The 27852-nt window shown below is 47.4% G+C and overlaps 3 protein-coding genes across 3 annotated transcripts; 2 read left to right on the plus strand and 1 right to left on the minus strand.

Annotated features, from left to right (window-relative positions):
- Nucleotides 1-536: 536 nt before the first annotated feature.
- On the minus strand, nucleotides 537-4367 carry LOC124672776 (glycine-rich RNA-binding protein 3, mitochondrial-like). Its single transcript, XM_047208952.1, has 5 exons — nucleotides 4216-4367; nucleotides 3719-3859; nucleotides 3550-3618; nucleotides 3352-3458; nucleotides 537-2169 (listed from the first exon to the last, which is right to left on the minus strand). Exons 2-5 carry the CDS (start codon nucleotides 3828-3830, stop codon nucleotides 721-723), a joined length of 1737 nt encoding a protein of 578 aa, XP_047064908.1. The 5' UTR covers nucleotides 3831-3859; nucleotides 4216-4367; the 3' UTR covers nucleotides 537-720.
- A 5602-nt stretch (nucleotides 4368-9969) lies between these two features.
- On the plus strand, nucleotides 9970-13338 carry LOC124673838. The gene is made up of 7 exons (XM_047209874.1): nucleotides 9970-10287; nucleotides 10859-10940; nucleotides 12116-12308; nucleotides 12428-12520; nucleotides 12594-12693; nucleotides 12768-12896; nucleotides 12989-13338. Exons 1-7 carry the CDS (start codon nucleotides 10085-10087, stop codon nucleotides 13068-13070), a joined length of 882 nt encoding a protein of 293 aa, XP_047065830.1. The 5' UTR covers nucleotides 9970-10084; the 3' UTR covers nucleotides 13071-13338.
- Nucleotides 13339-18579: 5241 nt separating this feature from the next.
- Nucleotides 18580-27610, plus strand: LOC124672777 (LRR receptor-like serine/threonine-protein kinase RPK2). Its single transcript, XM_047208953.1, has 5 exons — nucleotides 18580-18733; nucleotides 20071-20109; nucleotides 21697-22079; nucleotides 22697-22928; nucleotides 24041-27610. Exons 1-5 carry the CDS (start codon nucleotides 18580-18582, stop codon nucleotides 27553-27555), a joined length of 4323 nt encoding a protein of 1440 aa, XP_047064909.1. The 3' UTR covers nucleotides 27556-27610.
- The last annotated feature ends 242 nt before the right edge of the window (nucleotides 27611-27852 follow it).

Consider the following 27852-nt stretch of genomic DNA (forward strand, 5'->3'; position numbering starts at 1 on the left):
ATGTGAGCATCTGCTATAACCAAGACGGCGAGATTGTACTGAACCAGATATCGAGTTGGCTTCAGAATGACAGTCATATGGAGCGAAAACAAGACAAGTACATAATCTGGTACCTGCGCCGTATCGAGGCAGGCAAGTCACGAGGTAATTAAAGGCTGCACCTACAGCAGATCAGCATCAAAGTGGCGTGCCGCCAGGAAGCGAGGGCAGTGGCTCGCCGGCAGTTGGCACTAGGCAAGACTCAAATCGGGTAACGTCATCCATCGGACTGGGGAGTGAAGGCAGTTGCTCGCCGGCAGTAGGCAACCCTTATCAATGTCAACACCAGCGCCCATCGCTTATGTGTACCGAGTTATTAGGCATATTGCGAATAATCAGTCTCATGTTACAAGATTATCTATGCATTATTGTGTTCGAATGACACCTACACAACATGATGAACCTGACATATGGTCATGCTCTGGGGTGACATATGGTCACTGCCATCAGCGGGCTACCAGGCATTTCCTTCTCAATACAAGATAAAACTGCAATCGTTGCCAAGAGCACCATCTTATTACTTCTCTCAAAATAGCATGCAAAACCAAAGCAGAATAACCAAATACTTCTTAACATACCCACAAAGAGTGTTTCATGTGCTGTAAGAAGCACCACCAGGTATTATTGATTACCTTGGCTCGGGATGCTTCACTGCAACAAGCAAGGGTGCGACACCAGAGCTTATGCCGACCTGCTTGCCTGACGCTCCTCCGACTCGGAGAAGAAGTCATCACCCAGAAGATCGTCTTGGCCATTGTACTGTACCTTGTTAGCTCCAACAGTCTCACCGCCACCAAACCCTCCTGCATAGCTGTTGCTATTGGGGCTGTACTGTACCTTGTCAGTAGCTCCAGTAGTCTCGCCGCCACCGAATCCTCTGGCATAACTGGTGCCATGGGGGCTGCTGGTGTCAGTAACATTTCGAGCAAAGCTGCCAGTACTGCTCACATTTCCTGTGAAATTGCCGCCAGCAAAGCCAGAATTTCCACTGCTGGAACCGCCAGTGCTTCCGCTGAAGACTGCCTTGCCGCCACCTCCGCTGTTGTAGTCGCTGGCGCCATAGGTGTTGGGAGAATTGTACCCACCAGTGCTTCCGCTGAAGACTGCATTGCTGCCACCTCCGTTCTTGTAATCGCTGGTGCCATAGGTGTTGGGAGAATTGTACCCACCAACGCCGCCATAGCTACCAGTATTTCTAGCCGAGTTGCTGGCACTATTGTAGCTTCCGCCACTGCCATATCCACCAGGAGCTGCATTGTTGTGGATGCTAGAATGCTCACCGCCACCACCAGTGCCGCCATAGCTACCAGTATTTCCAGCCAAGTTGCTGGCACTATTGTAGCCTCCGCCACTGCCATATCCGCCAGGAGCCGCATTGTTGTGGATGCTAGAATGCTCACCGCCACCACCAGTGCCGCCATAGCTACCAGTATTTCCAGCCAAGTTGCTGGCACTATTGTAGCCTCCGCCACTGCCATATCCGCCAGGAGCCGCATTGTTGTGGATGCTAGAATACTCACCGCCACGACCAGCGCCGCCATAGCTACCAGTACTTCCAGCCGAGTTGCTGGCATTACTATAGTTCCCGCCACTGTCATATCCGTCAGCAGCCACATTGCTGTGCATGCTAGAATACTCACCAACACCACCAGCACCGCCATAGCTACCAGTACTTCCAGACAAGTTGCTGGCATTATTGTAGCTTCCGCCACTGCCATATCCACTAGCAGCTGCATTGTTGTGGATGCTAGAATACTCACCGCCCCCACCAGCACCGCCGTAGCTACCAGTACTTCCATCCGAGTTGCTTGGGATACTGTAGCTTCCGCCACTGCCATATCCACCAGCAGATGCATTGTTGGGGATGCTAGAATACTCACCGCCACCAGCTGCACCACTGTAACCATCATATCCTGCACTACCATATGCACCACCACTGCCATGCCCTCCACTTCCATAACCACCACCATTGCCTCCATATCCACCACCGCCGCTTCCATGTCCTGTGCTGCCATATCCACCAGTGCCATATCCGCTACCTCCGTAATTTCCACTGCCGTATCCACCTCCACGTATTCCACCAGCACGGTCATTGGCGTAGTCCACCTTTACCACTCGTCCTTGAAGGTCCTAAAGCAGATGGATGTGTTACACATTTGCAACAAAAATAAACATGACTCGATGTGTTAAAAAGAACATAACATCTAGTTTGGTGATGACATGCATCTGCATATTATATAAGCAGTGCCACATGAATAAAAGCAGACAAAACAAATGCCAACTTATGATAGCAGAACAAAATTTTCAGAGGAATTAGGGCATGTCACTTTTACAGTTCAGCAGAATACCCTAGCCATAAAGTAAGTCAAAATAATTAAAATATTTACAGGAATATTGTGTCATCATTGATACGCCACAATCTGCAGATAGTCAGCTATTCCCTAAACATGCATTCTATTGCTGCTCTGATCTTGTAGCTACTCTAGTGTTCATGAGTCATGAGAGTAAATATCCAGAATCATGCATCTAGGAAACAAGTGCCATCAACTTAGGATTCTTACAAGTCAACGTTTGAAGAAAAAAGAATTGTACAAGTTACAAGAATGTGTTAACAACAATATGCCGATCAAAATGTCAAACACCTCAAGTTCTAGCATAATTGGACCAATACTTGTATAGCGGGTGAACTTTGCTCTTATTAACCACAGATGTTTATGTACCTCACATAACTGGAAGTTGGAAAGAATTCCTCTGCTTCATTTAGCATTTACTATAGTTGATTTCGTTTGCTAACTAAGTACTGTGATGTTGTCCTAACTCTTGTGTGTTTGTCATCTGACATTCGCTTCATTTCTTTTTCAGAGGTGTCTTTTGACTGCGCATTCTAGTGAGGTTTGATGTGAACAAAGGGGAAAAGGTGGAAAATGTATTGGCAGAAAATAAATCAATGAAATTGTTCAGTTGCTCGGTTTTGATGCATGGAAAAGAATACAATGGTTATTAGCTTAAACTAAGAAGAGAAGCACAATTTATCATTAGTGAGTCAATGCCAATTCTACTTCGGATCGAAGGCAACACCTCAGTACTGATAATTATATTGTATCATTAAATTGATAAAACAGTTTGGAAATTGCAGCGCACGACATGTGTCCTGTAAAGCACAATAAGCAGTAACAATGAATAGACAGCAGGACAAGCTGCTCCTCAAGCAAAAACATCCAACATGGAATTTCAAACTATCTTTGCAAAGTGAGGCAGACAGATATAAACAAAAGAATAGACGTGAATGGCATAGCATATCTGCAAAATCACCTTGCCATCCATGGCACTGATGGCAGCTGCGGCAGCTTCACTCGATGTATAAGTAACAAATCCAAAACCCTTTGACCTGCCAGACTCCCTGTCCATGATGACTCTAGCTGAATCCAACCCAAACAAAATGAAGTGTTAGGGGCATGGGAAACATGACAAGCTATATATCAAATGTGTCACAGTAATTGGGCACAGAACCTTCAAGGACATCCCCATAGCCAGAAAAGGCATCCCTCAGAGATGGGTCATCAGTGTTATATGATAGTCCTAAAAGCAGGTAGCCGGGACATGTTATTAGACAATTATTCGCCAGCAATATGTAATGTTCAAGAACCTGAGCTAGAACCAGTAATCCATCTGAGCATACCTCCAACAAACAGCTTGGAAGAAGACATGCATCTTACTGCCTGGAGCAGCGACGAATTCGAGGACGCCGATGTCCTCCTCAGCACACTTCCCAGTCTACTAGCGAAAGCCATTGCACAGATCCCCTGCTACAGACCTGGCACTGAAGAAGGAAAAAAACATGTCTGAGACAAATTCGCAATCGCTAATACAAAAGAATCAATCCGAAATGGGGATCCAGTTAAACCCCCAAATCCCTTTTTTTTTACAAAAATTGGGATTTTGTAAAATTGGACTGCTACTGGGAGTACTAATACGGGGAGTCTCAAAAGCAGATTTTAGATGCGGGAAATAGGTGCAGCCGCCGGGCTCCAATAGTCCGTCAAATCGATGGGACGGGGTCAATAGAGGTCAGTCTAGTGTCGAGGAAGGAGATCTGTTTCGATCTGATTGTTCACCGCAACGAAAGGGAAGAAGTTGAACAGTAATCCGAGCAAGCTAGGGTTCCGTAATCCTTACCAGCGAATGGAATAGCGTCCGGAACACACCGTCGGTAGATGTGGATCCGGGGAGGGGAAGATTGCGAGAGAATCGAGCTCCGAGGAACTAGCAGGGGTGCTTGGGTGGAGGGGATTAGGGTTTCGGCGGCGAGAGACTCCGGGACGGCGGCTCCCCTTCCTGAACCTACTTGTTTAAAACCCTACCGATAGGCTTGTTCCTTAAACCCCTGCGACCTTTACGCAAGAGAATGAGAACGTGAATGGGCTGTTACGCACACAAAATGTGGACCTTGTTTGCATTTTTTTATTTCTCTAGATAAATTAAAGTGTGCAGGATATGTAGCGGAATATAAATCAAGGCATACATAACACAATATTTGTTGTTACCGTACATTCAAAAAGGGAATAATCGAGAAGAAGGTCGTCATCATCGTCTCCAAAGAGCAACGGCTCTACCAACCAAAGTTGTTTTCATTTGGGGAGCAACGCCACATCTTTCGTCCGCACCATAAGCTTCCCATGTCGGCGTGGCTGGCTGTCTCCGAGCCTAGCCTCTCCACCCAACCAGAGCACCCAAGGATGGCCTTGGCCGTGTCGAGGTTCCAAGCCACCGGCGGCACACATACCACCTCCAGATGAACCCGATAGCGGAACAAGCGTCGTGTCGCCTACAATTAAAGTCACTCCCGTCGAGAGGGGTTGATGGCGGTGGAAAGAAGGGTGTCCCTATTGGCCCTGGAATCGAAGACGAGTAGGAGGTCAGTCGGCCAAAAACCACCAAGCCCCCACTGCAACGCCCTCTCTGCGCTCTCCACATCAGAGGTAAAAGGATGCTCCTTTCTCTAGGGGCCCGGGCCGCCTCAACCTCCACGGGGCACAACCAAATCTCGCTCCCTATCCGCTGAAGAAAGGGGAGCCACCACAATGAAAAACGCAACTCCTGCTCCCGAAGCCCCTCGCGGCTGTACATGGATAGGTTGCGGGCCCTCTCCTCCCGCTGTAGCAGCGGAGCGACGCGTAGCTCAAGTTCATGCGAAGCGTGCGCTCGTACGGTGACTCACCACCAAAGTTCTCGTGCCCCGACCAGGCCGCACCTTAGCATGGTTCCAGTTTTTGCTTTTTCTTTTAACCAGGGTTACCTAGCAGGGGTAGTTTTTGCTTTTTCCGCTGAGTAAACTGGACCAGGCCGCACCTTAGCATGGTTCCAGTTTTTGCTTTTTCTTTTGACCAGGGGGGCGGAGCCAGAAAAAATTAGAAGCCTGGGCGAATCATAAACTAAGAAAAAAATGCAAAAATCGCAACCGAATATATAGATTATATGATAAGTCTAGAACCAAAAATCGCAACCGGATAAGTACTAAATTTAGAACGGTACATTCATCATAGTTTGGAAGCACACAAAATTAAATTCAAATATGATAAGTGTACTTATTAGACAATATGAGTCACAAAAAAATCCTACTGCCTCCGTTACGAACGGAGGGAACGACAGACATCTAAATGCTCAATCAAAAACCTGAAATAGAACCTGCAGGATTTAATAAAAAATACCTCATCATTTTGTAAAATTAAACATTCAACAAAAATATGAAATGATGTGCCGCAGTCGGCTGTGCGCGCGTCGTCGTCGCCTATTTGCTGCACCCGCCGCACGCCTGGACGGACAGGGGACGAACAGGAACAGACGAACGACTGAATCACCGAACGATCAAACTGGCCTCCTGCTCGTGACTTCTGTTCTGACGTGGCCTAGCCTGTCGGCAACTTGTGCCAACTTTCTGTGGGCTTATCTCATGCAAGTTATTTCACTGGGCTGGACAAGAGAATGAGAAAAGGCCATATCGGTGGACTTTGTGCCCGGGCAAGCAGCACGAGTCGCCTTTCCTCTCACTAATTTAAGCCTAATGACGCGTTGTTTGCACGCTCGCCAGAGGAAGCCGAGCCCGGGCAGCTGCCCGGCATGCGGGAACTGCTATACGCCGACCTGGTTGGCGCGTGCGGGGTGCCGCACACCCCCAGCGACCAGGTCGGGTAGTTTGGGCCGCGGCCCATTAGCTCATGTACGTTTTTTTTTTATTTTTTTCTTCTTCTCTTTCTTCTGTTTTTTTCTATTATTAATATTTTTCTTTTTCAAAATCTAACATTTTTTATGAAATTATTTTTCAAGATTTTTTTCAAAATATGAACATTTTTTAATTCAACAGTTTTAAAATTTGAACGCTTTTATATTTTGAATATTTTTCAAAAAAAATATTTTTAAAAAATTAAACATTTTTCACGTATGAATGGTTTTTAATTTGAACGGTTTTTAAATTTGAACATTTTTCATGTTTGAATAATTTTCAAGTTTGTACGATTTCTAAATTTGAACGGTTTTTAAATTTGAACATTTTTCATGTTTGAACAATTTTCAAGTTTGAACGATTTTTAAATGTGAACGGTATTCAGATTTTGAACAGTTTTTATATTTAAACATTTTTTAAATTTAATTTTTTAAAATATTTCTATTTTTCGAATCTGAAAAATAAAAGTAAAAAAAGGAAACAGAAAAAACGAAAGAAAACGAAAACAGAACAGAGGAAAAAAAGAAACAGAAAATAAGAAGAAAAAAAAGAAAAAAATATCGAAAAAGGAGGCAGCCCGCACCTAACTGGGCCGGCCCGTACCGGGCGCGGGGTGTGCGGCGCGCGGTACGCGCCGACCTGGTCGGTGTATAGGGTTTGCGCGGGCATGCCGGGCTGAAGCTCCGCCCATGTTACCTAGCAGGGTAGTTTTTGCTTTTTCCGCTGAGTAAACTGGACCAGGCCGCACCTTAGCAAAAACTACCCTATTCTCCGCTCAACGCGGGAGCGAGCGGTCGCTCCGCTCAGAGCGAGATGGAGTTGGGTCGACCCATTTAGCGACGGAATTGGATTTTCTTCTTTTTTTTCAGTTTTTCTCATTTTCTACTGGGTTTTTCCTTCCAGTTTTTGGTTTTGCCAAGTGGTTTTTTCTGAACTTTCCAAAATTTAAACTTTTTCAAATTTGAACGTTTTTTAAGTTTGAACATTTTTAGATTTGAACAATTTTTATATTTAAACATTTTTTTGAACATTTTTAGATATGAACATTTTTCGCGTTTGAACAATTTTTAGATTTAATCTTTTTTCTGAAATTTTCATATATTTTAATTTGAAATTTTTTCAATTTGAAATTTTTTCATATTTGAACATTTTTTAATTTTGAAATTTTTAGATTCGAATATTCTTATCTGAACATTTTTTAATCCAAACTTTTTTCAAATTTAAACTTTTTTAGATTTGAAAATTTTATAAATCTAAACTGAAAGGAGAAAAAGGAGAGAGAAGCAGTACCTTGTTGGACCGAGCGGCCCAGGCGAAAGCTCTTCAGGCGGAGCGAACGATGCTCCCGCTTAGGAAAACTCTAGAAAAAGGCCGACCTTCGCGAATAGAAGACAACTCGCTCCGCGCGTGACAAGTGGCGCGCTGTGGTGCTAGAAAATTCATTGGAAGTGGTCTCCCTGCTCGCCACGTGTCGCAAGGAGAAGCAAAGTGGGGATGAGGGAGAAGAGAGAAGGCAGAGGGGGCTGCGTTTTTCCCTTTATTTTCTAGATTCGTTTTTTAAAAATGAAATATCTCGAGAACCGTAAGTCCAAATTACGAACCGTTTTCACTTTGAGATCCTCGCGTCGAGATCTTCAAAATTAGATCCCATGTTGATAGGTTTCGGCATACTTTTTTTTCGTACTTCCAATAGTAATATGGTTGTACCTGTGGTGTGTACCTAACTGTACTCGTGTTTTAACTGATAAATACCTCTGTTTTTTAGTGTGTTTGGTGCAGTTTTCCCTTTACTCGGTAACTGTACTCGTCCGCTGTACTTACTTGTGTGCGCGACTGTACTCGCTCGTGTGTGCGACTGTACTTCTGTACATGTACTTGCTCGCAGTGGCGGAGCGTGGCGTAAAATATAGGGAGGGCCAATTGCCCATAACGCCAAAAAAAATCACATACGATTCTTGCAAACACGCCTTGAAATATGACTGGTTTGGCTGGCTGTTGTTCTTCTTTTTGTCTCGGTTGTTCAACTATAACCAATCCCAATGATTTCATGTTCAGCAGAAGAAGAACCTTCCACAGTTGCAAATGCATCATCTCTTTTTATTTTGCAAGAACTGTTGTTCAGTTATAAGAATCAAAGCATCTAAAATTAATGTGTATGTGTTATGTGAAGCCAGTCTGTGTGTGTAGCCAAAATAAAAACTCTAGTCACAGTGGGTATCTGCACTCCAACCACCCATTGAATCCAACAAAGTAAGGTGATTTTTTAGATTCAGATTAACTACATGGCAAGGGGATTAAAAAATCACGACTTGATTTCTTGTATACATTGCTCAGTTTAATGCTCCACTAGCAGTCCACTAGTCCACGGCGACGGGCGGCACCATGAGGTACAGCCACTCGACCATGTTCTGAAATTTTAGATGTAGCTTCTTTCGGTCTGGCTTAGTTTTAACTAGAAGAAGAAGAATTTTAAGCTACACAGCTAGGCCATGGGGATTGGATGGAAGAAGCAAAAAATCTAGAAAAAAGGATTTTAGGGGACGGAGAAGCTGGAGCAGAGGCAGAGGAAAACATAGGTATACTGCTAGTGCGTACGAAGACGGCGACCCCTTAGTTAGTTTCGTAGTCATGGCTGGATGCTAGGATGGGCTTGGACCATAGGTAGTAGTAATTTTTTTGCACTTTTAGAAGACTGGGCCGGCGCCCAGGATGGCCTCCATGAGGCTCCGCCAATGCTTGCTCGTGTTCACAACTGTACCTGCTCGTGTATGTGACCGTACTTCTGTACATGTACCTGCTCGTGTGCACGACTATACTTGCTCGTGTGCGCGACTGTACCTGCTCGTATGTGGGACTGTACCTGATCATGTGCGCTACTGTACTTATGTACATGTACCTGCTCGTGTGGGCTCGCTCGTCTGCGCGACTGTACCTATCTCGTGTGCGCGAGTGTACCTGTACTCGGTCGTGTACGCGACTGTATCTGTGTATCGTATGTAACTGTACTCGCACTTCGCGGTACCCGAATTTACATGTGAACTGTACTGTATTCTTGTGTCGTATGTATCTATACTCGTACTTCGGTGTAGTTTGTACTCGTGTAGAAACTTGCGGCCAGACGTAACGCGCGGGATGCGTTCGTGGAGAAGCTTTGCGGGCAGACGTACGGCGCGCGGAGAGATTTGAGCGATGCACGTGTTGAACGGACGGGAGCCGACTTCCCTTTGGGAAGGTCGGTTTTCATATAACGATACCCTCCCGCTTAAGGCGGAGAGTAGGCGCTCCCGCCTAGTCCAGTCCATTTTTGTTTTGGTGGAAACAGAAACAGAGAAGGAAGCAGCTCCTTTCGCGGACGAAATATGGGCCTGGCGCATTTCGGAATTCCTGAAGCGGGCCGAATCTTTTTCGCCGCTTAAAGCGGTAAATAGCAGCCCCCGCACGGGCCGTGCAAGTCATGCGAGGAACGGTGCCGGTTCTGTTCCGTGGCGGGCCGGCTCTTCGGCCAGGTTGGTCCGACTCCGACACCGGCACCGAGTCCCTGTCCCCCACAACACCTCAACTGGTCCTACTCGCACTTGCCCTAATAAACAGGCGCACGATTCCCTCAAAAAAAGAGAAAAAAAACGAGGCGCACGATTCCGCCGCGAGAAGCCGCCGCCGCCCGCGCCGCATAGGTGCCTGTTTTTCCAGCCACTGGATGTGCTAATCAAGCCTCTGCCCGTCACCAAACCACCTCTTCCCCAGTACATCTTAGGCATAGCCAAGAGGCACAACAAAGAGTGGACGGAGGAGGAACAGAATAAGAAAGATAAGCAACAAAATCATATGGAGGAGGAACAAAGGCTTAAGGAGGAAGAAAGGGCGGAGATCGAGGCAGCAAGAAAGGAATATTTGAAGATTGTACTATCAAGAATGAAATTGATGAGGAAGGTCGGCCGTCCTGCCACTCTCATGTACTGCAAGAACCTGGACGCTCGTGAATTGCTCAGTCGCAAGAGCAACTGTGATGAAATCAAATGGGAAAGCGGGTAATGAGTAGTGTTAGTTGAATATTGAAATTGAATTTTTTTTTGGTTGTTGGAATATATCTTCTTTTTTCGGTAGCATCAGGTACACCTTTTCTCATTGTGCGAAGAAATCGTTGATATTCTACATATATGGGGAGGACCTCCTTCTGATAGTAGTGGATTAAGGCGCATAAAGACATAAACCACAAGAGCCCACATGAACTACCCACCTTGCATGACTGGCCTGTAACCCTCGAGGATTGCACCATGATGCCTAGCCAAAGCAAGAGATTTGCAATAGGAGACGTCCTGTAAGCGAGGGAGGCTTCCGAAAAGATAACTTCAGCCGTAGGGTTGCTCTTTCTCTGTAACCATCATGTGTGAACATACAGAGACTTCCTTTTTTTTTTTGCTTAATCCATGATCTCAGTTTACGAGACTTTCATCTCAAATTTCATCTTTTAGCTAACATCAATGCCCTGTGAGAATAGTTTTGGTACTAATTTACTAATTAATATGCATTTTTTATTTCTCGTTTGACCTTTTCAGATCTTTACTTCAGTTTGGCCTAATTTTGTTTTTCTGATTCTAGGCCTGTTGATAAGGAGATTTTGCTTGAGAAAGAGAGAGCCCTCTGGAATGCTGCTATGGAATATCGGAAAGTTCAAAACATGGTGATCCATTACTTAGTTGATATTCTTTCATGTACATTGTTTTTAGTAGTTTCTCACTGCAAATTGATAACTACATAACATATTGTCTTTACATATTATTTCTTGTCAATGCAACTATATAGTACTCCCTCTGATTCATATTACTTGCCACACATCCATATTAGTGGCAACTAATATGGATCGGAGGGAGTAATACTATCTAACATTAATACTTAATAGTACCCGTTGATATGCTATATCCAACCTGTGTACTTGAAATTCTACGAACTTGCTACCGTAGAATATCCTTCACATTAACCAGATTCTGCCGCAGGGTAGGACATAGCTTAGGAATATAAGGCTTGGAAGCTTCCCTCGCCCAAACGTCTTCACGATATTACACCACCTGCTAAGTTGTCCATTCATGCTTGCTACTCCATCAGTTGAAGTGCACAGCTAAAATAAATTGGTCTACGGTTCTATGTCTGAGCTCCTTTTCACTTTGCAAATCACAAAGGTTCCGTAGGGAGTGGGATCACAATCTGCTGGCCCAATCGAGTAGCGGGGAATTTTGTTCACTTTTAAACTCAGCTCAAAAGATGCTTTCAAAACGTCACATGACTAGTTTTGCAAATAGATTATCCTATGTAAAGTTATATAAGTAATAATTTTGGATGATCAATATTGACTTGTTGATTGGGTGCCTTCCATGTTTTGTCATTGTTTGGTTTCCACTGTCCTTAACTGCTGGGTGTGATGGTAGATTGGTCCTCTTGTTTGATCCGGAGACATGAGTTTAAGGCTCATTGATGGGCATACATTACTCCATTTTGTAAATTTGAACCATTAAGTGATCACTTTTCACAGGATAAGTCAGAGACATTTAATTACATTGTGCGTTACATGTTGCAAGGATCATAAACACCATCTTTAAAGGCCCCAAATAATATTCTCTTTGTATCACCTGTTTTATTTTTGCGGATCGTAAACACCATCTTTAAGCCCCCAAATAATATTCTCTTTGTATCACCTGTTTTATATCTGCCATAATTTATGTTTTACACATGTTTTTCGTTCCGTAAAATTTGTTTCAGAATCATTTACAAAACAGTGTAGTGATTTTATGTTTCATGCAGAATTTTACATTTAACTTCCTATCTTGTAGCCTCTTACTGATCATCAATTCTTCCAACCAGGACTCTGAATATGATTTGGTTGCTAGCAAGATGACCTTTTTTCCTATAATGTCGAAGAAGTGCATGTGGTACCACTGCAATCTTGTGGGCTGTAAGAGAGAAACTCCTTCAAAAGTGATGCGACAGTATTTCTTTCTTGAGATCAACAGGACTCGAGGGAAGACTGACACTGTTACAGCATGCATTGCACTTGGTATGTACTTGTAAGTTGTATATCTTTTAAGCAAATAAGTCACTGATCTTCAGCAATTATGAACGATTGATTTGTCCTTTAATACTGGGTGATTATGCATGATTCTCTTTTGCCTTTAGATGATGACGTCGACAATACCTGTAACGCATGTCCTTCCCATAGTGGCATTTTGCATCCCTGCAAGGGTGGATTTACTTGTGGAAGCAAAGAAGGTTAGATAACTTTTCTTAGCTTTTTTATATTGGATTAGTGTTATGTTTGCTGGCTTATGGTATTGTCATATAGCCACACCAACAAGAGCCTTGGATGGAGATGTTGTGTCACCTGGCATACCTGCTCCCTTGCCTACCCGGGGGAATGAAACCCTTGGGCCTACCACCAGAAGGTATTGTAACATTTGCATCATTGCTTGAAGAGTTGAAGTATTGCGTTTTATCTCACTAATTCCTTGGTGCGTAGACTACCAGCCTTGGTTGGAGGTGGAACTTCCCGACCTGGCCCACCTACTGTAGCTGCAATAGAAACCCCTCCCAAGTCCAAATCCTTGGCTGCCATGCCGAATGGAAGACCAGCGCCTATCACCAAAAGGTCTCATTGCATTTTATTCTATTGCTTCCTTGATGCATTTTGTTTGAACAATTCTTGTATTGCATTTATATTGACCCCTCGTGAATTTGTAGGCATTTGGAAATAGCACTGGCATTGGCTGGAGGTGGAACTTCCTCAAACGGCTCATCCAAAGACAACCCCAAATGCAAGTAGCAGAAAAAAGTTAATTTGTGTCTTGACTATATATATGCCGCTTTGTTTACCTGTCCATGTTTCAGTTTGTCTGCAGCTGGATGTTGCAACTTGCAATGTCACTTGGACTGCAACCTGGGAAATATTATGTCACTAGATGATGTAGGTTCATCACTTGTTCCATGTTCTGTGAGTTGGAACTACTATTGAGTTTTAATTTTTTTTGCCTTGTGTACAATTTGTTAGCCATTTTGGGGCATTGTACATCATCAGTCCATTATCCTCAAATTTTGCTCTTTGCCCCCATGTGATTAATCGATGCAGTCACGTTCTCTGAATTTCGCTGGCTCTATCTTTTTTGATTGATTTCCACATGCTGTGGTGCCTCATCCTTCGCATGGCATATCGTCTCTTGGTGCGCATAAAACGCAAATCTGGAACCCGAAAACCTGAGCACTATGTTGAGTAGGAATTGTAGGTACCCGAATGTTAAGTTCATGGCCCTGACCCCTAGTTTAGTTTACCCGTTGACTATTGACTCTGTGCGCACCCTCTTGGTGAAACCATACTCGCCGATTACATCTGAGATCTGGAACTTACTAGAAGGATCTCTTGCGCAGCAAACTCGCCGGTTACATCTGAGATCTGAAACTTACTAGAAGGACCTCTTGCGCCTTGCTGCGCGCGTTTTCCACATGATGGTTAGCGATTTTTTTATTTTTGCTCCATGTCACGGGGCCATTTCTTATTTAGTCAAATGCAACAAAGAAAATGCATTTTAAGACATGAAAAAAAATGAATTTACATCTATCTATGAGTGGAAGTCTTTAACCTAGAGCAACAGAAAGCAAGAAACTCTGCTGGCTCAAATAGTTTAATCCATCAATTACTCTAAGGGCCTCATTCCTTGGTCGCATCACTTTCCTGCATCGGACAAGACTTTCTCCCCAGTGCCATGTTTAATTTTACCAAGTTCATATACTCAAATGATAGTTTGTTTGGTTCCTAACAAAGTTTTTTTTCAGCCCGATTGTGCATCTTGTTTGGTTGCAACTAAACTGCAATATGTGTGTCAACTATGCAATTGAGCTGATTGATAATTTACAGTACCTAGTTCTAGTCACCACTTTGACATTACCCCTCATCAGTTCGAGCAAAGAGGCACCTTAAAGCGAATCAAACTAACAAGCATGACTAATATAACGTCTTCGGTCCTAGCTACTTCCAAATAGCAGTGTAACACAACAAGTTAAGTCCTAACTAAGCACGAATGGTAGTTTAGAGCGCACAAATAGTCGAGTCATACACATAACTAGGAGTACTTCTTCTTCTTAGTTTAGAGCGCACAAATAGTCGAGTCATACACATAACTTCTGGTATGGCCTCTATCAGCCTGGCCAACATCAACTTCGTCAGGCTGGACCTCATCCTCGTCCGGGAAGAACGAATCAACACCCCAGCCTAAGATCCAGTTATGTAGAATGCAACAAGCCAGCACTAGCTTAACCTAGGTGGAGAAGTTGTGGAAATGATTCTGGTCAAGGATCTAAAATATGTTCTTCAGAGCTGCAATTGCCCTCTTGACGGTGACCCTGAGGCTAGAGTGTCTAAGATTGAAGAGTTCCTTGGCGTTCTTGGGGTAGAAACTTGCAAAGAACTCATTGATGTGGTACCTTGAAAAAACCAGGGCAACAAGCATAGCCTGGATCAGCAATGTAGAACTTACCCTTAGGGACCTTGAGGCCATATGCTCTCTCCAAGCTATCAACCAGAATGGTAGCATCATGGGCTGATCCTTCCCACCCAGCAAGCACATATGTGAACTTCATATCGAAGTCCATAGCGGCAAACACATTCTGGCAGGTGTAGTGCTTTTTCCCCTGTAAGCAAGAGAATGGCTTCTTGGCACTTTCGTTGTGATATGAGTCACATCAATGGCCCCAACACAATCCTGACATGAACGTGAACAAATGTTAAGGCATTTGTATTGTACTGGCCGTCAAGAGAACAAGGTTCACCCTCAAAAAAGATGCACAAATGTGTAAATCAGTTGTACAAAATCTTGCTCACCTTGAAATATGGATACCAGCGGTGACTTCCAGCGATGTTGGTGGGAGTGCTGGAAGATGCAGGCTTGATCATCTCTCCCCTTAGTTCTCCAATAGCTAATAGAGGACTGCCTTGAAGTACCTATAAGCTATCTCAGTCAATATCCTCCGTGTGCTATGGATGACTCAGAATCGTTGGTTGTGCCGAATAACATGAAGGAACATAACCACTTGCTCTTCGATACAGGTGTGGATGATGTCCCTGAGCAACTGCCTACCTCTTAATGTGTTCACGAGTTGGTTGAAGGCAACTTTTTTCATCCTCAACATGTTCACAGATTCCACGTCACCATTGTTGTAGATGATGTCCGGGTTGTTCATCCTCTCTTCGTCGCGGACAAACATTGGTGCATATGTCACGCTGGGCCTAATGTGGCGACGGATGGCCCTCGCATGCATACAAAACACCCATGGCTAAATCACAGCTACTAGGGCACCCGCTTGAACAAATAGCTTCTGCAGTTCGGCCTACGCATTTTGATATGGCAAAATGAGGAACTAAATACGCACCAATCTAGGCTAAATAGGCTAAATACGCATTTTGATGCGGTGAAGAAGGGGCTTTCGAATGTCGGTCGTGGCAGAGAAAACAACAACGTTATTAACGGCGATCGTCGACGGCATGCTCCATGTTGTTCACGTTCATGTGGTCGTGAGGCCAACCTGAGGGTAAAGAGAGGGTGCATTAGAGAGAGGAAAGAAGGGCGCATCGAGGGAAGCATAAGGGAGGGCAAATGGTGGACGGAGGTGACATCAACCCCCACCTCTTCTTCCTGGATGTCGAGGACGGGCTTGAGAATTGGAGGAGCACAGAGCTCCTCTGGCTCTGAGTGGTGGAAAGGAGGAGTGTGAGAGGTGGGATGGCAAAGTGGAGAGGCACAAGAGGAGTTGTGGCTTTTTATAAAGTGTGAGCCGCTGCACGGTGAACTGGGTGTGTGCAAGGGTGAGAAGGAGAGCGGTGGCACGCGACTGGCTCGGAGGGGTGGCGCTACCGCGAGTCCAGGCCGCATCACACGTTTTGGAGCGAAGCTGCTGTCTGTGGTGCTTGGAAGCGAATGGGAACAGAGAGGTCATGCCGGTCTGCCAGGTGCTCGAGTAAATGTCTGCGGAAATGGCGTGGACTAGGGCCTGCAGTCCAGGGTGTGGTAAGGGTTCTTCGTTCGTGTGCGTGTGCGTTGTACATGTCCGCACCACCATACCAGGTCGAAGGGGATAGGGAGGAAGCGTGGTGTCGCGGGCGTGGCCGTGTCCACTATGGCGTGCTTGACCGGCATAGGGGGTTGTCCGGCTAGAGCAGTGAGGTGGAGTGAGAGAGGACATGTCCAGGAAGGAGAGAGGATTCTTGGGGGCCAGTTTCCACCAGTGGTTGTTGTGCAGTGCAGAGATGGAGGAGGGAGAGTTGCATCTCCCCATCGAATCCCAAGGCAAGAGAGAGAGAGTCTAGGGTTGTAGAGGGGACATGCATGGAAAGTAGGGGTGCAGGTGGGCTTCTACTTCGTTTTTTTTTCACTGGCCAGACCAAGCATGCGATAGAGGGAGAGAGAGATTGGTATGGGGTGCCCTCATGCCAAGGTTGGCATGGACATCCTCCTCCTCCTCCAAGCACAAAAGGAAAAATATGAACAGTGATTCTACAGTGGTATTGACCAGAGAGGGGTGAGTGTGCTGGAGGGTCAAGTGGTGGGGTGGTGATGATTCTATTAATTAGGGTGAGATAGAGGAGGAAAAGAGATGGTACATGGCACCAAGACTTGAGCAAAATGGCCGGCCACAAGATGCCCATGTTGATCCAATGATCATTTAGTTTAACAAGAGGTGGTTCTAGTGGTTTTAGTTAAGAAAGAGGGTTTAGGGTTGAGTGGAAAGTATTAGGGAGATAGAGAGGAGAATGAGTAATAGTGCCAAGGTTGATGATGATGGCATTTTATCAACTCATGGTTTGGTGAAAATGCTAATGTTGATAGGTAGTTCATAGAAGTGCATTTGTTGTCCAATGGTTGACATTTAAATTTGAATTCAGTTGATAGGTATCTGAATCACCTCAAATTTCTATGGACAATTGCAAAGGAATTCAATTGAAGTGGATTTTGAGAAAGTTGAGAGAATCTAGGTAGAACATAGGATTTCAAAATGCTCTACTCACTTTATTAAGCAAGGTATATTTTCTCATATTTAAAATAAGCAAGAAAAGGCGTAAGTATCATAAACATGCCTTTTTGTCAAAAAACAAACCAAGAGAATAATTATATAGAAATTATTTTTGGGTGAAAATAAGGTGATATAAAATACCACTCACATTTCCTATTTTATTTGAGAAAATGATTTGAAAAGGTTTTGATAAAACTAGATATAGTTTTGTGGTCAAAATAGAGGAGAACGTAAATGCGGGTTTTGGGAGTTTTGGAAAAGAAATATAAATAACTTGATTTGAGAAATAATAATTTTGGGGAAGTATTTTCTCAAGGGTAGATGATTACTACATAATTTAGCCATCATTTCCACTCTTGGTTTTGTAAAAATTAAACTTGAATTAAAGGAAAACAAAGATCTAGGAGAAGGGATTTAGACCTAAAACATTGGATAGGGTATAAGATCAAGTTGACTATATGGGTTGCAAGGATCTCATGGAACATGCAACACATGTAAGTTGTAGAGGGAGCTGCGTAGATGAGATCCTTGCCTTGAGTTCACCTATAACAGTTGTGAGGGCTTAGGAAACAACTACCAAAGTTTGAATATTTTAACACTGCCTCAGATTATTTACTTGGCCTCAAAACCATCAAGGATAAGTGGGTAGATGGGTGATCTGGTCCCAAGCATTGGTAGGGTTGGGAAGTGCACACCACAAGGTAGCTTAAGGGCTAAGTGCATTGCCTCAGATGGCAAAGGATAAATAAAGCTAACAAGGTAGAAGGGCTTAGGGTAAAGTTTTACAAAAATAGCCATAGCCTCATATGTGAAGCTATTAACATTTTCCCTTTTTCTTAAATGTCTCACTTTGATCCAAATGATCATGGCTTAGGGTTTAGTGGGGTTTAACCATGGTTCACAACCATTTGGAAAAGTGGCTAGGGCAAAGGTCAAGATTTGCAAATTAGGGTTTTAGGTCATTTTCAAACACTAATTAAACAATCATGGCAAAGATCATCACACATATGCATTAGCACTATGCATCTTGATCTATTAAAATAAAGTTTTTGTTGTTGGTTCCAAATTTTGGAAAAAGGACATTCATTTTCTTCTTTGTTTTAAAATTTGGGGTGTTACACCCTCGGATCTCGGTCACAAATCAAACAGAGAATAGAAGGAGGGGATTTTGGGTACAAACCTGAACCATCGTTGTGAGCCATGTTGAATATCCCATCGATCCTCTGATCCGAACGTAGAGAGGGGTTGATTTGGATCACTGGAACTCGGGGAAGATGGTGACGGTGATGGGGATCTCAGCCGCCCATCGCCGCTCGCCCCAAGGACGGTGCAACTACCGGCTGGCCATGGCGACAACGGGAGGCAGCGCTCACCGGCGCTACTCCCAGCCGGACATGGCGATGAATGGAGGAGGCGCTCGAGCCCAAGGTCGGTGCTGCTACCAGCCGACGATGGAGACGGCGGGAGGCGGCGCTCGCGCCCAAGGCCGGCTCTGCTCCCGGTCGGCCATGGTGACGATGGGAGGAGGCGTCCCAAGGCCCACCACCGCGGCCGCCCCGACTGGTCATTGGATGTCCACGCGGCCGCCGCTGGCTTGCTGGAGCTGGAGTGGAGGGGGATGGGGAGGAGCAGCACGGGAGGGGATTGGAGGCTGGCGGCTAGGGTTTCCTCCTTGGGATCCTTTTTTGTCTCACGTTAGCATCATGTGCCTCTCTTTCCCTGAGCTGTGACTACCCACAGTGACTGACGAGCGGACCCGGATGAAGGTGGGTCCTGAGCGCAGCTGCAGGTGGGTAGACCATGACCGTTGCATGGCTTTATCTAGTGGGTTTCTGCCCAGGAATCAAGGGCTGAGATGCGCTGATGGGTTGATCCAACGGCCCAGAAGCTGAAAGCGTTGTGAGGCCCCCTATGGGGGGCATCAATTATACCTTTAGATGGCTCCAAAATTGTATGTGATAACAATTTTAGGACTTAGTCAAAATTGGCGTTGTTTTCTAGCTAGGGTAGTTGACTAGGGGACAAGAGAAAGATGGAGTTGGGAGTAGATGTCACAAACCTTGAATCAAGGATATGGTGAGGTAAAACACATCACAAATATGAATTCTAGTTAGGTACATTGACATTGCCAGAAGTGAAAAGGTTTGAATTGGAGTAGAGAAGATTGAATCCATATACACTTTTGGACTAGCCAAGACTTGGTGGTGTAGGTTTGATCTTGATGTGTTGATGTTCCTTTCGAGAAAACCCTAGTGAAAGTTGTCATAGGAGCAGATGTAGTGAGAAGGAGAAAGAGTTTTCCTTGACCAAACAGGTGGGGTGTTTAATGAGTTGCTAATTGGTTTTATCTCTAGAAGGGTTTTGCTAAGAGGTATCTCAAGAAGATTTTAAACAAGCAGATCAAGACAATTCATCTAGAAGCAGATAAAGGCAATTCATCTTGATAAACAGGTCAAGGCAATTCATCTTAACAAACAGATCAAGGCAATTTATCAAACCTTACAATTAGAAATTTTTTTTTGTTCCCCCTGATTTTTGCACTCTGGACAAACAAACAAGGTTACAAAACTTGGGGTGTTACACGGAGTACGACCGCAGCCTGCTTTGCAAAAGCACGACCGCGGGAGCCTTTACCGGAGAACGGCCGCGGTGGCGGTTGGGGCGGGGGCGTCGGGTGGAGAACTGACAAGGATTCCTTTTTGTTTTTTTCTTTTCACTTTTTTCTTTTCAGTAGATATTTTGAGTTTCTTAATTGGGTCTGACAGGTGGGTTCCACTACATGTCAGCAAAATTGGCACTGACAGGTGCGCCCGATATTTCTAGCTAAATGTAGATTTTGGTACCTGGTGTGAAGGAGAGTTGTTAGCCGAAGAAGAGGTGGAGCTCTAAGATTTCCATCACGCGAGAATAATTTTCACGGGGAAGAGGAGAGATTGTTCCACGGAAGACAAGATCCTGCCCAACCCACGACGCAAGCCACACCCTCCATACAATGGGGAAAACTCCGTCTGTAAGCCATCATGATATTTACGGGAATAGACCGTCGTTAGTTATACAGACAGCCTCATTCCTTCTCTCTTTCTTCCGTGTAATCAAATTTTCGGATGTGTGCAGTTTTACATACGGCTAACTCAACACCGTCGTACTTGCCCGTAGGCGGACGGGCCTAACTGCGGCCAACTTGCAAAAGAGAAGGAACGGGAGGAAGAGAGGCCTAGCTAGACATACAAGTGATGTTGATATGGCAAGGGAGCGAGACATGTTGGATTTGGACTGATATGCCGCCGGAAAAATTGAACGGTTTCCGTCCTCTGGTGTGTACTCTGCTTGCTTCTTTATTCCAAAGCGAACAAAAGCTATACATACCGATCGCTCCAAGCCTCTGGCCGTCACGAACAATCTTATCGTCCGTCACCATCGATCGACGTAGCAAGAGGCCGCCTAACACGATTGCTCGTGTTCGGTTCAGGGCAAGCAAAGCATTTGATCTGTTTAACTGGTGGTCTGGAACGACGAACACGGCACCATCCGCGGCCGCAGCTTTGACTGGCCCCTACCCGTCGTTGATGGCTGGGCCCCACGTCGCGCCACTCAGAGCACGGCCGCCTCGCTTTCGGAACTCGGAGCGCCTCGAGGCGGAAAGCAACGGGTGAGAAGCCGAGCGCGTGCGCGTGCGCGCACCCAGCCTTGCACAGTGTACCCGCAACCGCGTCTGGACTTGTGCACACGGCCGTGGCGGCCTAGCCTAGGTTCGGATCGGTGCGGGAGGGGAGGCGACCGTGAAAAGCAAGGCTCGTAGCTGATTTTCCCCCCTCCCCCTCTCCCACCTCGCTACAGTACCTGAGAGGCTTATCCTCTACTTCTGGCCGGACCAAGGCCCTCTCTGGTGGCGCTGCCGCCGGAGAGTGGCTGAGGTGCCGCGCCCGTCCTCGTAGTGTGTATAGCTGTAGGTTTGGCCGTTGTGCCAGTGTTTGGAGGCGTGCACGGATCTCTGCTGACTGGATCTCGTGCAACCGGTGGTGGTTCTTCTCCGGTGAGCTCCGATGGGCGGAGCTGCTGGTTTCCACCGTCGGCGCATCTATCTCCGTCAATAAGGTCAAGGGTGGCTATCCAGCGATCTCCGCTGTTGTTCTTCTGTCTCTCCTCCTTCTGGCCGGCCGTGGAGGCGAGGAGAGGGAGAGAGGCAGGGACAACTCCACTCGATCTGCTGGCTGGTGGGGGTCCTCCGCTGTTCTGATGCATCTGCGCGGCGTAGAACAGTTGCCGACACAGCGCCCCGGCAAGCTTCCATGGAAGAAAGAGCCGGAGCATCCTCTTTTGGTGAGCCCCCGTTTCAATAAGCGCAACCATCTTTCTCCGCTGTGTCGCTGCTCCTACCCTCCTCTCTGCAGGCCTTGGTGGCGAGGGAGAGGTTGGGGATGAGCACATCGTCGTCAGCGTCTGCAGGTGGTGGTCCGGTGGATCTTTGGAATCTGTGATCCACGCAGCAGCTTCCAAGCGGCGGCGCCTTCTCGCCGTGGCTATCTTCGGTCACAAGGGTGGCCCTGCTGCGCTCGGCCGACACGGCACGAGCTTCTTCTTCCTCCTTCGGGTGAGGATCTTCATCGGCCTCGGTGTGGCGTCCATCGTTGCAGCTTCCCCAAGTGGTTCTGTCCCCGGCGGAAGCAGCGGCGGCCACGCCGGAGAGTCAACCATCATCGGCATCGACCAAGGACTCGATCGTGTTTTCGAGTTTTCTTCTGGGGTGTTTGTTGTAAAACTGAGGGACCCTGTTGTAATTTCCCTCTTATTATCTATCTTTCTTAAAGTTGTAAGCCCCCTGCCGATATAATACAGATTCCAGGGCCTCTGGCCTTTATGTTCAAAAAAAAAGCAAGGCTCGTGCGTTCCAAGTTCCAACTTCCAAGGAACGGAAATATGGTAGGCATACTTCGGCACGCACTGCATCTATCTCTAGATCTAGAAGAGTATCGGCGTTCGCCTCTATGCTTCTCATTCAGCGAAACATATTTCGCGGATACGCTCACATTCGCCACTCCATAGTTTGTACTGTATTTCAAATATCGAAAGGACATTGATCAACAAAAAAAACTCTCTCATGCTCGGCAAGACAAGTCTCTCATGCTCGGTTTACTGAATTTATTAGTTCACACACCGCCCGCTTTCAATAATTGCTTGCGATGCGTATCTATTTCATATAAATCGTCAATTGTCCCCATGCGTCACGGTGAGGGTGCTTCTTTGCGGTGGTGTGCGGTCTAGGCTGGGGCCGTCTTGCGAGGAGTGCTTATGGGTAGTGATCGAGGCCTAGCAGGTGGCGTGCCTGATCTAGGCATCATCTGCTATGCTATTGCATACAGACGGCTGTGCACTTCTGATGGTGTTGGGCAGATCCCCTTCGTCGGGCTGCCGTGTGCTTTGATGGCTGCTAGGAATGGTGCATTCCTACTATGTCCAATTCGTGTTGCGGCGTGCCGGTCAAGCCATGGGCTTGAGTTCGTGGGGTTGTCGTGGTGGCGGTGTTGGTGGTCTTACTCTTCAGTCATGAGGATGGCGTGGAGCGAACAGTGGGAGATCCTAGTGTTGGCTGCGCTTCAGCTTTGGAACTCCCACATCGTGATTGGTAAGCCCAACTTGGGGACAGATGGCGGCTAAGTTCTCCCGCGCCGGCCGAACGGTCAGCGCCTCGGCGCCAACCGCGGTGATGCCTGCGGGTGTCGTAACCCTCTTGGGGGCTTCGTTGTGAGTATCTGCCCGGCGGTACGGTGACGACGCAGTGTGTCGTTACCCTTGCGGGGCGTTGTCGTGGAGGCCTGATTCGACTCAGTCTCACGTCAGTGTCTTCAGTGGTAAGTTTGTGTGTTCTTTCTTGTTTTTTCTTTGATCTGCTTTGTAAGAGGTTCTTCTCTACACCTTGTATTGATTCGGCCGTTGCGGTTTTATTTATAAACGGGACGAAAGTCTATTTCAAAAAAATCATCAATTGTACATGGAAACCTATTTATGATTTTTTTTACAATAGACGACATTGTTTTCTTACACCTAAGAATAATGAAGAATTGGGAATGACCAATTTTCATCGGAATAATGAGTGGCGGCGACACCTCTTGGCTATATCGTCTCTTTCATTGTCTTGACTGATATCTTGGCTACTACCACATCGGATCTATAGTACACGACATGCCGACATCCAAGTGTCGCCTTTGATTAATATCAGTCTATCACTCTAGGGCTCTATCTCACCGTGCCCTCTACATGCCAACTATAGATGGGCATGTGTCGGGCCGGGCCGGGCCTCGGGCCGGCCCGAGGTAAGCCCGACGTGAGAAAATGCGGCCCAAGCCCGGCCAAATACCCACCAAGCCCGTCGGGCCGTTGGGCCGCGGGCCGGGCCGTAGTGTTAAATGGCGTTTTCGGGCTACCCAGGCCCGGCCCGGCCCGGCAGTCGGGCCAACATATCTCGGCCCAGGCCCGAGTTTTTCGGGCCGGGCTTCGGGCCGGGCCTCGGGCCGGGCTGCCCATGGCCAGGTATGATGCCAACATCCACACGCCGTTGTCGATGACACTGGACCGGCCATCCACGACGATCTTCTGTCATCATTTTCTTTTCGCAAAGATGCCTGCAATCTTGATTCTAAAATTCATTCATGCGTGATACCGGAAACTCAGTTAGCACTTGGCAGAAATTAAGATGATTGTATATCAAAGTGCTGGCGCTATCGAACCAAAATCCAGCCGTCACGTCGGAAGTGCAGCGTGACTGTGTGACAGACAGTAACCAGAGTCTCCCCGTCGCTGCCAACCACACTCACCACCACCGTGGTCGTGGACTGTTGTGCGGCTGCGCCCAACTCGTCCGTCTCCTCGCCCACATGCTCCCACCTTCCACACCAAGCAAGCCCCACGCCGACGCCCAGCTCCCCGTCGCAAAACCCCAACTTCGCCGCCGCCGCCGCCCCTGCCACCGGGTCCCGAGCCTCCCCAACTGTCCCACTCCAATGCGACGGCGGCACCCGCCGCCGTCGCTCCCCATGGCCGCCCACCTCTCCCAAACCCTACCCACTCTCCTCCTCCTCCTGCTGCTCCTCCTCACCACGGCCGCTCAAGCATCTGCCGCCGCCGCAGGCGGCGGCGAGCGGGAGGCCCTGCTCAGCTTCAAGGCGGCCGTAACCGCAGACCCAGGCGGGCTGCTCCGCGCCTGGACCCCGACCGCCCCCTCCCACTGCCGCTGGCCAGGCATCACCTGCAGCCCCTCCGGCTCAGTCATCTCCCTCACCCTCCCCGCCTCCCCAACCCACCTTCTCTCCGGCACCCTCTCCCCCTCCATCGCCGCCCTCCGCCGCCTCCGCGTCCTCGCCCTCCCCTCCCACGCGCTCGCGGGCGCGCTGCCGCCCGCGATCTGGACGCTGCGCCGCCTCCAGACGCTCGACCTCTCCGGCAACCGCCTCCACGGCGAGATCCCGGCGTCCCTCCCCTGCGCCGCGCTCCACACCCTCGACCTCGCCCACAACGCGCTCAACGGGTCCCTCCCCGCGGCCCTCGGGTCCCTCCCCGGGCTGCGCCGCCTCTCCCTCGCCTCCAACCGGCTCGGCGGCGCCATCCCCGACGCCCTCGGCGCGCTCCGCGGCCTGCGCCTCCTCGACCTCTCCGGGAACCTCCTCGTCGGCGGCATCCCCCGGAGCCTCGCCAACTGCACCAACCTCCAATCACTCGTCCTCTCCTCCAACCTGCTCGACGACGTCATCCCGCCGGAGATCGGGCGTCTATCCAACCTCCGCGCGCTCGACGTGTCCCGGAACAGCTTGAGCGGCCCTATCCCGCCCGAGCTCGGCGACTGCGCGCAGCTCTCCGTCCTCGTTCTCTCCAACCCCTACATACTGGCCGACGGTCCTCTGAACACATCAGACGCCAGCGATGTGGAGGACTTCAACTACTTCCAGGGCGGGATACCAGCCGCCATCGCCGCGCTGCCCAAGCTCCGGGTGCTGTGGGCGCCGAGGGCGACCCTGGAGGGCGAGCTCCCAGCAAACTGGAGCTCCTGCCAGAGCTTGGAGATGGTGAACCTGGGAGAGAACCTGTTCTCCGGTGGAATTCCTAAAGCCCTGCAGGACTGCGCGCACCTCAAGTTCTTGAATTTGAGCTCGAACAAGCTCACCGGCCCGGTCGATCCAGCCCTGCCTGTGCCGTGCATGGATGTGTTTGATGTCAGCGGGAACCGGCTGTCAGGCTCGATTCCGGCGTTTCTCTCAAGGGACTGTCCTTCACCTCGGCTCCTCCCGTTTGATGACTTGGTGTCGGAGTACACCTCCTTCTTTGCATATCAGGCGATCGCCGGCTTCGTTTCGTCTTCGGGAGCCATGGCTACTGGTCTGACGAGCTACCATAGCTTTGCCAGGAACAATTTTACTGGGACCGTGATATCGTTGCCGATTGCTGCCGAGAAGCTGGGGATGCAGGGGGCCTATGCTTTCCTGGCTGATGGGAATGGTCTTGCCGGCGAGTTGCAACCTGGTCTATTCGATAAGTGCAGCAACAGTTCAAGGGGTTTCATTGTGGATGTCAGCAACAACCTGATCACAGGAGGGATTCCTGCGGAGATTGGATCGTTGTGCCGTTCTCTTGTTGTTCTTGGTGTTGCTGGTAACCGCCTTTCTGGTTCCATACCGGCAAGCATTGGGCAGTTGGATTATCTTATCAGGTTGGATTTGAGTAGGAACCAGCTTGGTGGTGAGATTCCTGCTTCTGTGAAGAAATTACCGCGTTTGGAGCTCCTCTCTTTAAGCCATAACCTTCTGAATGGAACTATTCCAGATGATATTAATCAGCTGCACTCTATTAAGGTTTTGGACCTGTCCTCAAACCTGCTCGCAGGGGAGATCCCTCGTGCGCTTGCTGACTTGGCAAATCTAACTGACCTCTTCCTTGATAATAACAAACTTACTGGGGAGATACCAGCGGAATTGGCTAATGTGGCATCTCTTACCAAGTTCAACGTTTCATTCAACAACTTGTCTGGTCCAGTGCCGACAAATAGCAGTGCAGTTGGATGTGACAGCGTTATTGGGAATCCTTTGCTACAATCTTGTCACATGTATACCCTGATGGTTCCTTCTGCTGGTCAGCAGGGCCGTGGTCTGAATTCAAATGACAACGACACAGCGCCTGTGGATGCACAAAATCAAGGAGACAGCAGTTCGTTCAATGCAATTGAAATAGCTTCGATAACATCTGCAACCGCTATCGTTGCAGTCCTTCTTGCTCTGATTGTACTGTTTATTTACACAAGAAAGTGTGTACCCTGTATGTCAGCTCGATCATCTGGAAGAAGAGAAGTTATAATCTTCCAAGAAATCGGGGTGCCGATCACTTATGAGACTGTTGTTCGAGCTACCGGAACTTTCAACGCAAGCAATTGCATTGGAAGTGGGGGTTTTGGAGCCACTTACAAAGCTGAAATTTCACCTGGAGTGCTGGTAGCTATAAAGAGGCTCTCTGTTGGGAGATTCCAAGGAGCGCAACAGTTCCATGCTGAGATCAAAACTCTTGGGAGATTAAGACATCCCAATCTTGTTACCTTGATAGGTTACCATCTTGGTGAGTCTGAAATGTTTCTCATATATAACTACTTGCCTGGAGGAAACCTTGAGAGATTCATACAAGAGAGATCGAAGAGACCGGTAGGCTGGAAGAGGCTGCACAAGATTGCTCTGGACATTGCAAAAGCACTTGCGTATCTGCACGACACTTGTGTTCCTAGGATCCTTCATCGTGATGTGAAACCAAACAATATTTTGTTGGACACTAACCATAATGCTTACCTCTCAGACTTCGGACTGGCAAGGCTCTTGGGAAATTCAGAAACCCATGCGACCACTGGTGTAGCGGGGACTTTTGGTTATGTTGCTCCAGAGTATGCTATGACTTGCCGAGTTTCAGATAAAGCCGATGTGTATAGCTATGGTGTTGTACTGATGGAGTTGATATCAGACAAGAAGGCCCTGGATCCATCATTTTCTCCTTATGGTAATGGGTTTAACATAGTTGCTTGGGCATGCATGCTGCTCCGACAAGGCCGTGGTCGTGAATTTTTTGTTGATGGTCTGTGGGATGTGGGCCCACATGATGACTTGATAGAGGTGCTGCATTTAGCAGTGATGTGCACTGTGGAATCGCTCTCTGTGAGACCAACTATGAAGCAAGTTGTTCAACGGCTAAAGCAACTTCAGCCTCCAATACGGGAACACAGATAAGGGTGCATGCTTCACATACTGAACATTTAGAAGGTACAGATAGCTGTAACTTGGGCCCCTTTGACGAGTTTTGTGCTAATCATTTGCTTAACTAGATTTCATATTGTAGATGCCAGCTTTGTATAATGCAGTTCTAATTTAATTGCCCACTAATGTGTCTGCTGATAAGAAGAGCAGATGTAAATTAACAATCTAATTCTGAAGATTTCATTTACGGTTGGCCGACTCCATGTTATTGTATGGCTTTAAAGATTCTTCAGTGTGTCAATGTCAATGCAGGAAAATGCATCTACAAAA

The sequence above is a fragment of the Lolium rigidum genome, chromosome 7 (genome assembly GCF_022539505.1).
Source record: "Lolium rigidum isolate FL_2022 chromosome 7, APGP_CSIRO_Lrig_0.1, whole genome shotgun sequence".
Taxonomy (NCBI): Eukaryota; Viridiplantae; Streptophyta; class Magnoliopsida; order Poales; family Poaceae; genus Lolium; species Lolium rigidum.

Excerpts from the sequence above, each read along its gene's own strand:
- LOC124672776 (XM_047208952.1), bottom strand. The coding sequence starts at position 3,830 with ATGGCTTTCGCTAGTAGACTGGGAAGTGTGCTGAGGAGGACATCGGCG. Across the intron at positions 3,619-3,718 it reads TTCCAAGCTGTTTGTTGGAG|GACTATCATATAACACTGAT; the intron begins GTATGCTCAGAT and ends ACCTGCTTTTAG. Across the intron at positions 2,170-3,351 it reads TCAGTGCCATGGATGGCAAG|GACCTTCAAGGACGAGTGGT; the intron begins GTGATTTTGCAG and ends CATCTGCTTTAG.
- LOC124673838 (XM_047209874.1), top strand. The coding sequence starts at position 10,085 with ATGGAGGAGGAACAAAGGCTTAAGGAGGAAGAAAGGGCGGAGATCGAG. Across the intron at positions 12,309-12,427 it reads TACAGCATGCATTGCACTTG|ATGATGACGTCGACAATACC; the intron begins GTATGTACTTGT and ends TTTTGCCTTTAG. Across the intron at positions 12,521-12,593 it reads TACTTGTGGAAGCAAAGAAG|CCACACCAACAAGAGCCTTG; the intron begins GTTAGATAACTT and ends ATTGTCATATAG.
- LOC124672777 (XM_047208953.1), top strand. The coding sequence starts at position 18,580 with ATGGTGACGGTGATGGGGATCTCAGCCGCCCATCGCCGCTCGCCCCAA. Across the intron at positions 20,110-21,696 it reads AGCAAAATTGGCACTGACAG|GCCTTGGTGGCGAGGGAGAG; the intron begins GTGCGCCCGATA and ends TCCTCTCTGCAG. Across the intron at positions 22,080-22,696 it reads TAAAACTGAGGGACCCTGTT|ATCCCCTTCGTCGGGCTGCC; the intron begins GTAATTTCCCTC and ends GGTGTTGGGCAG.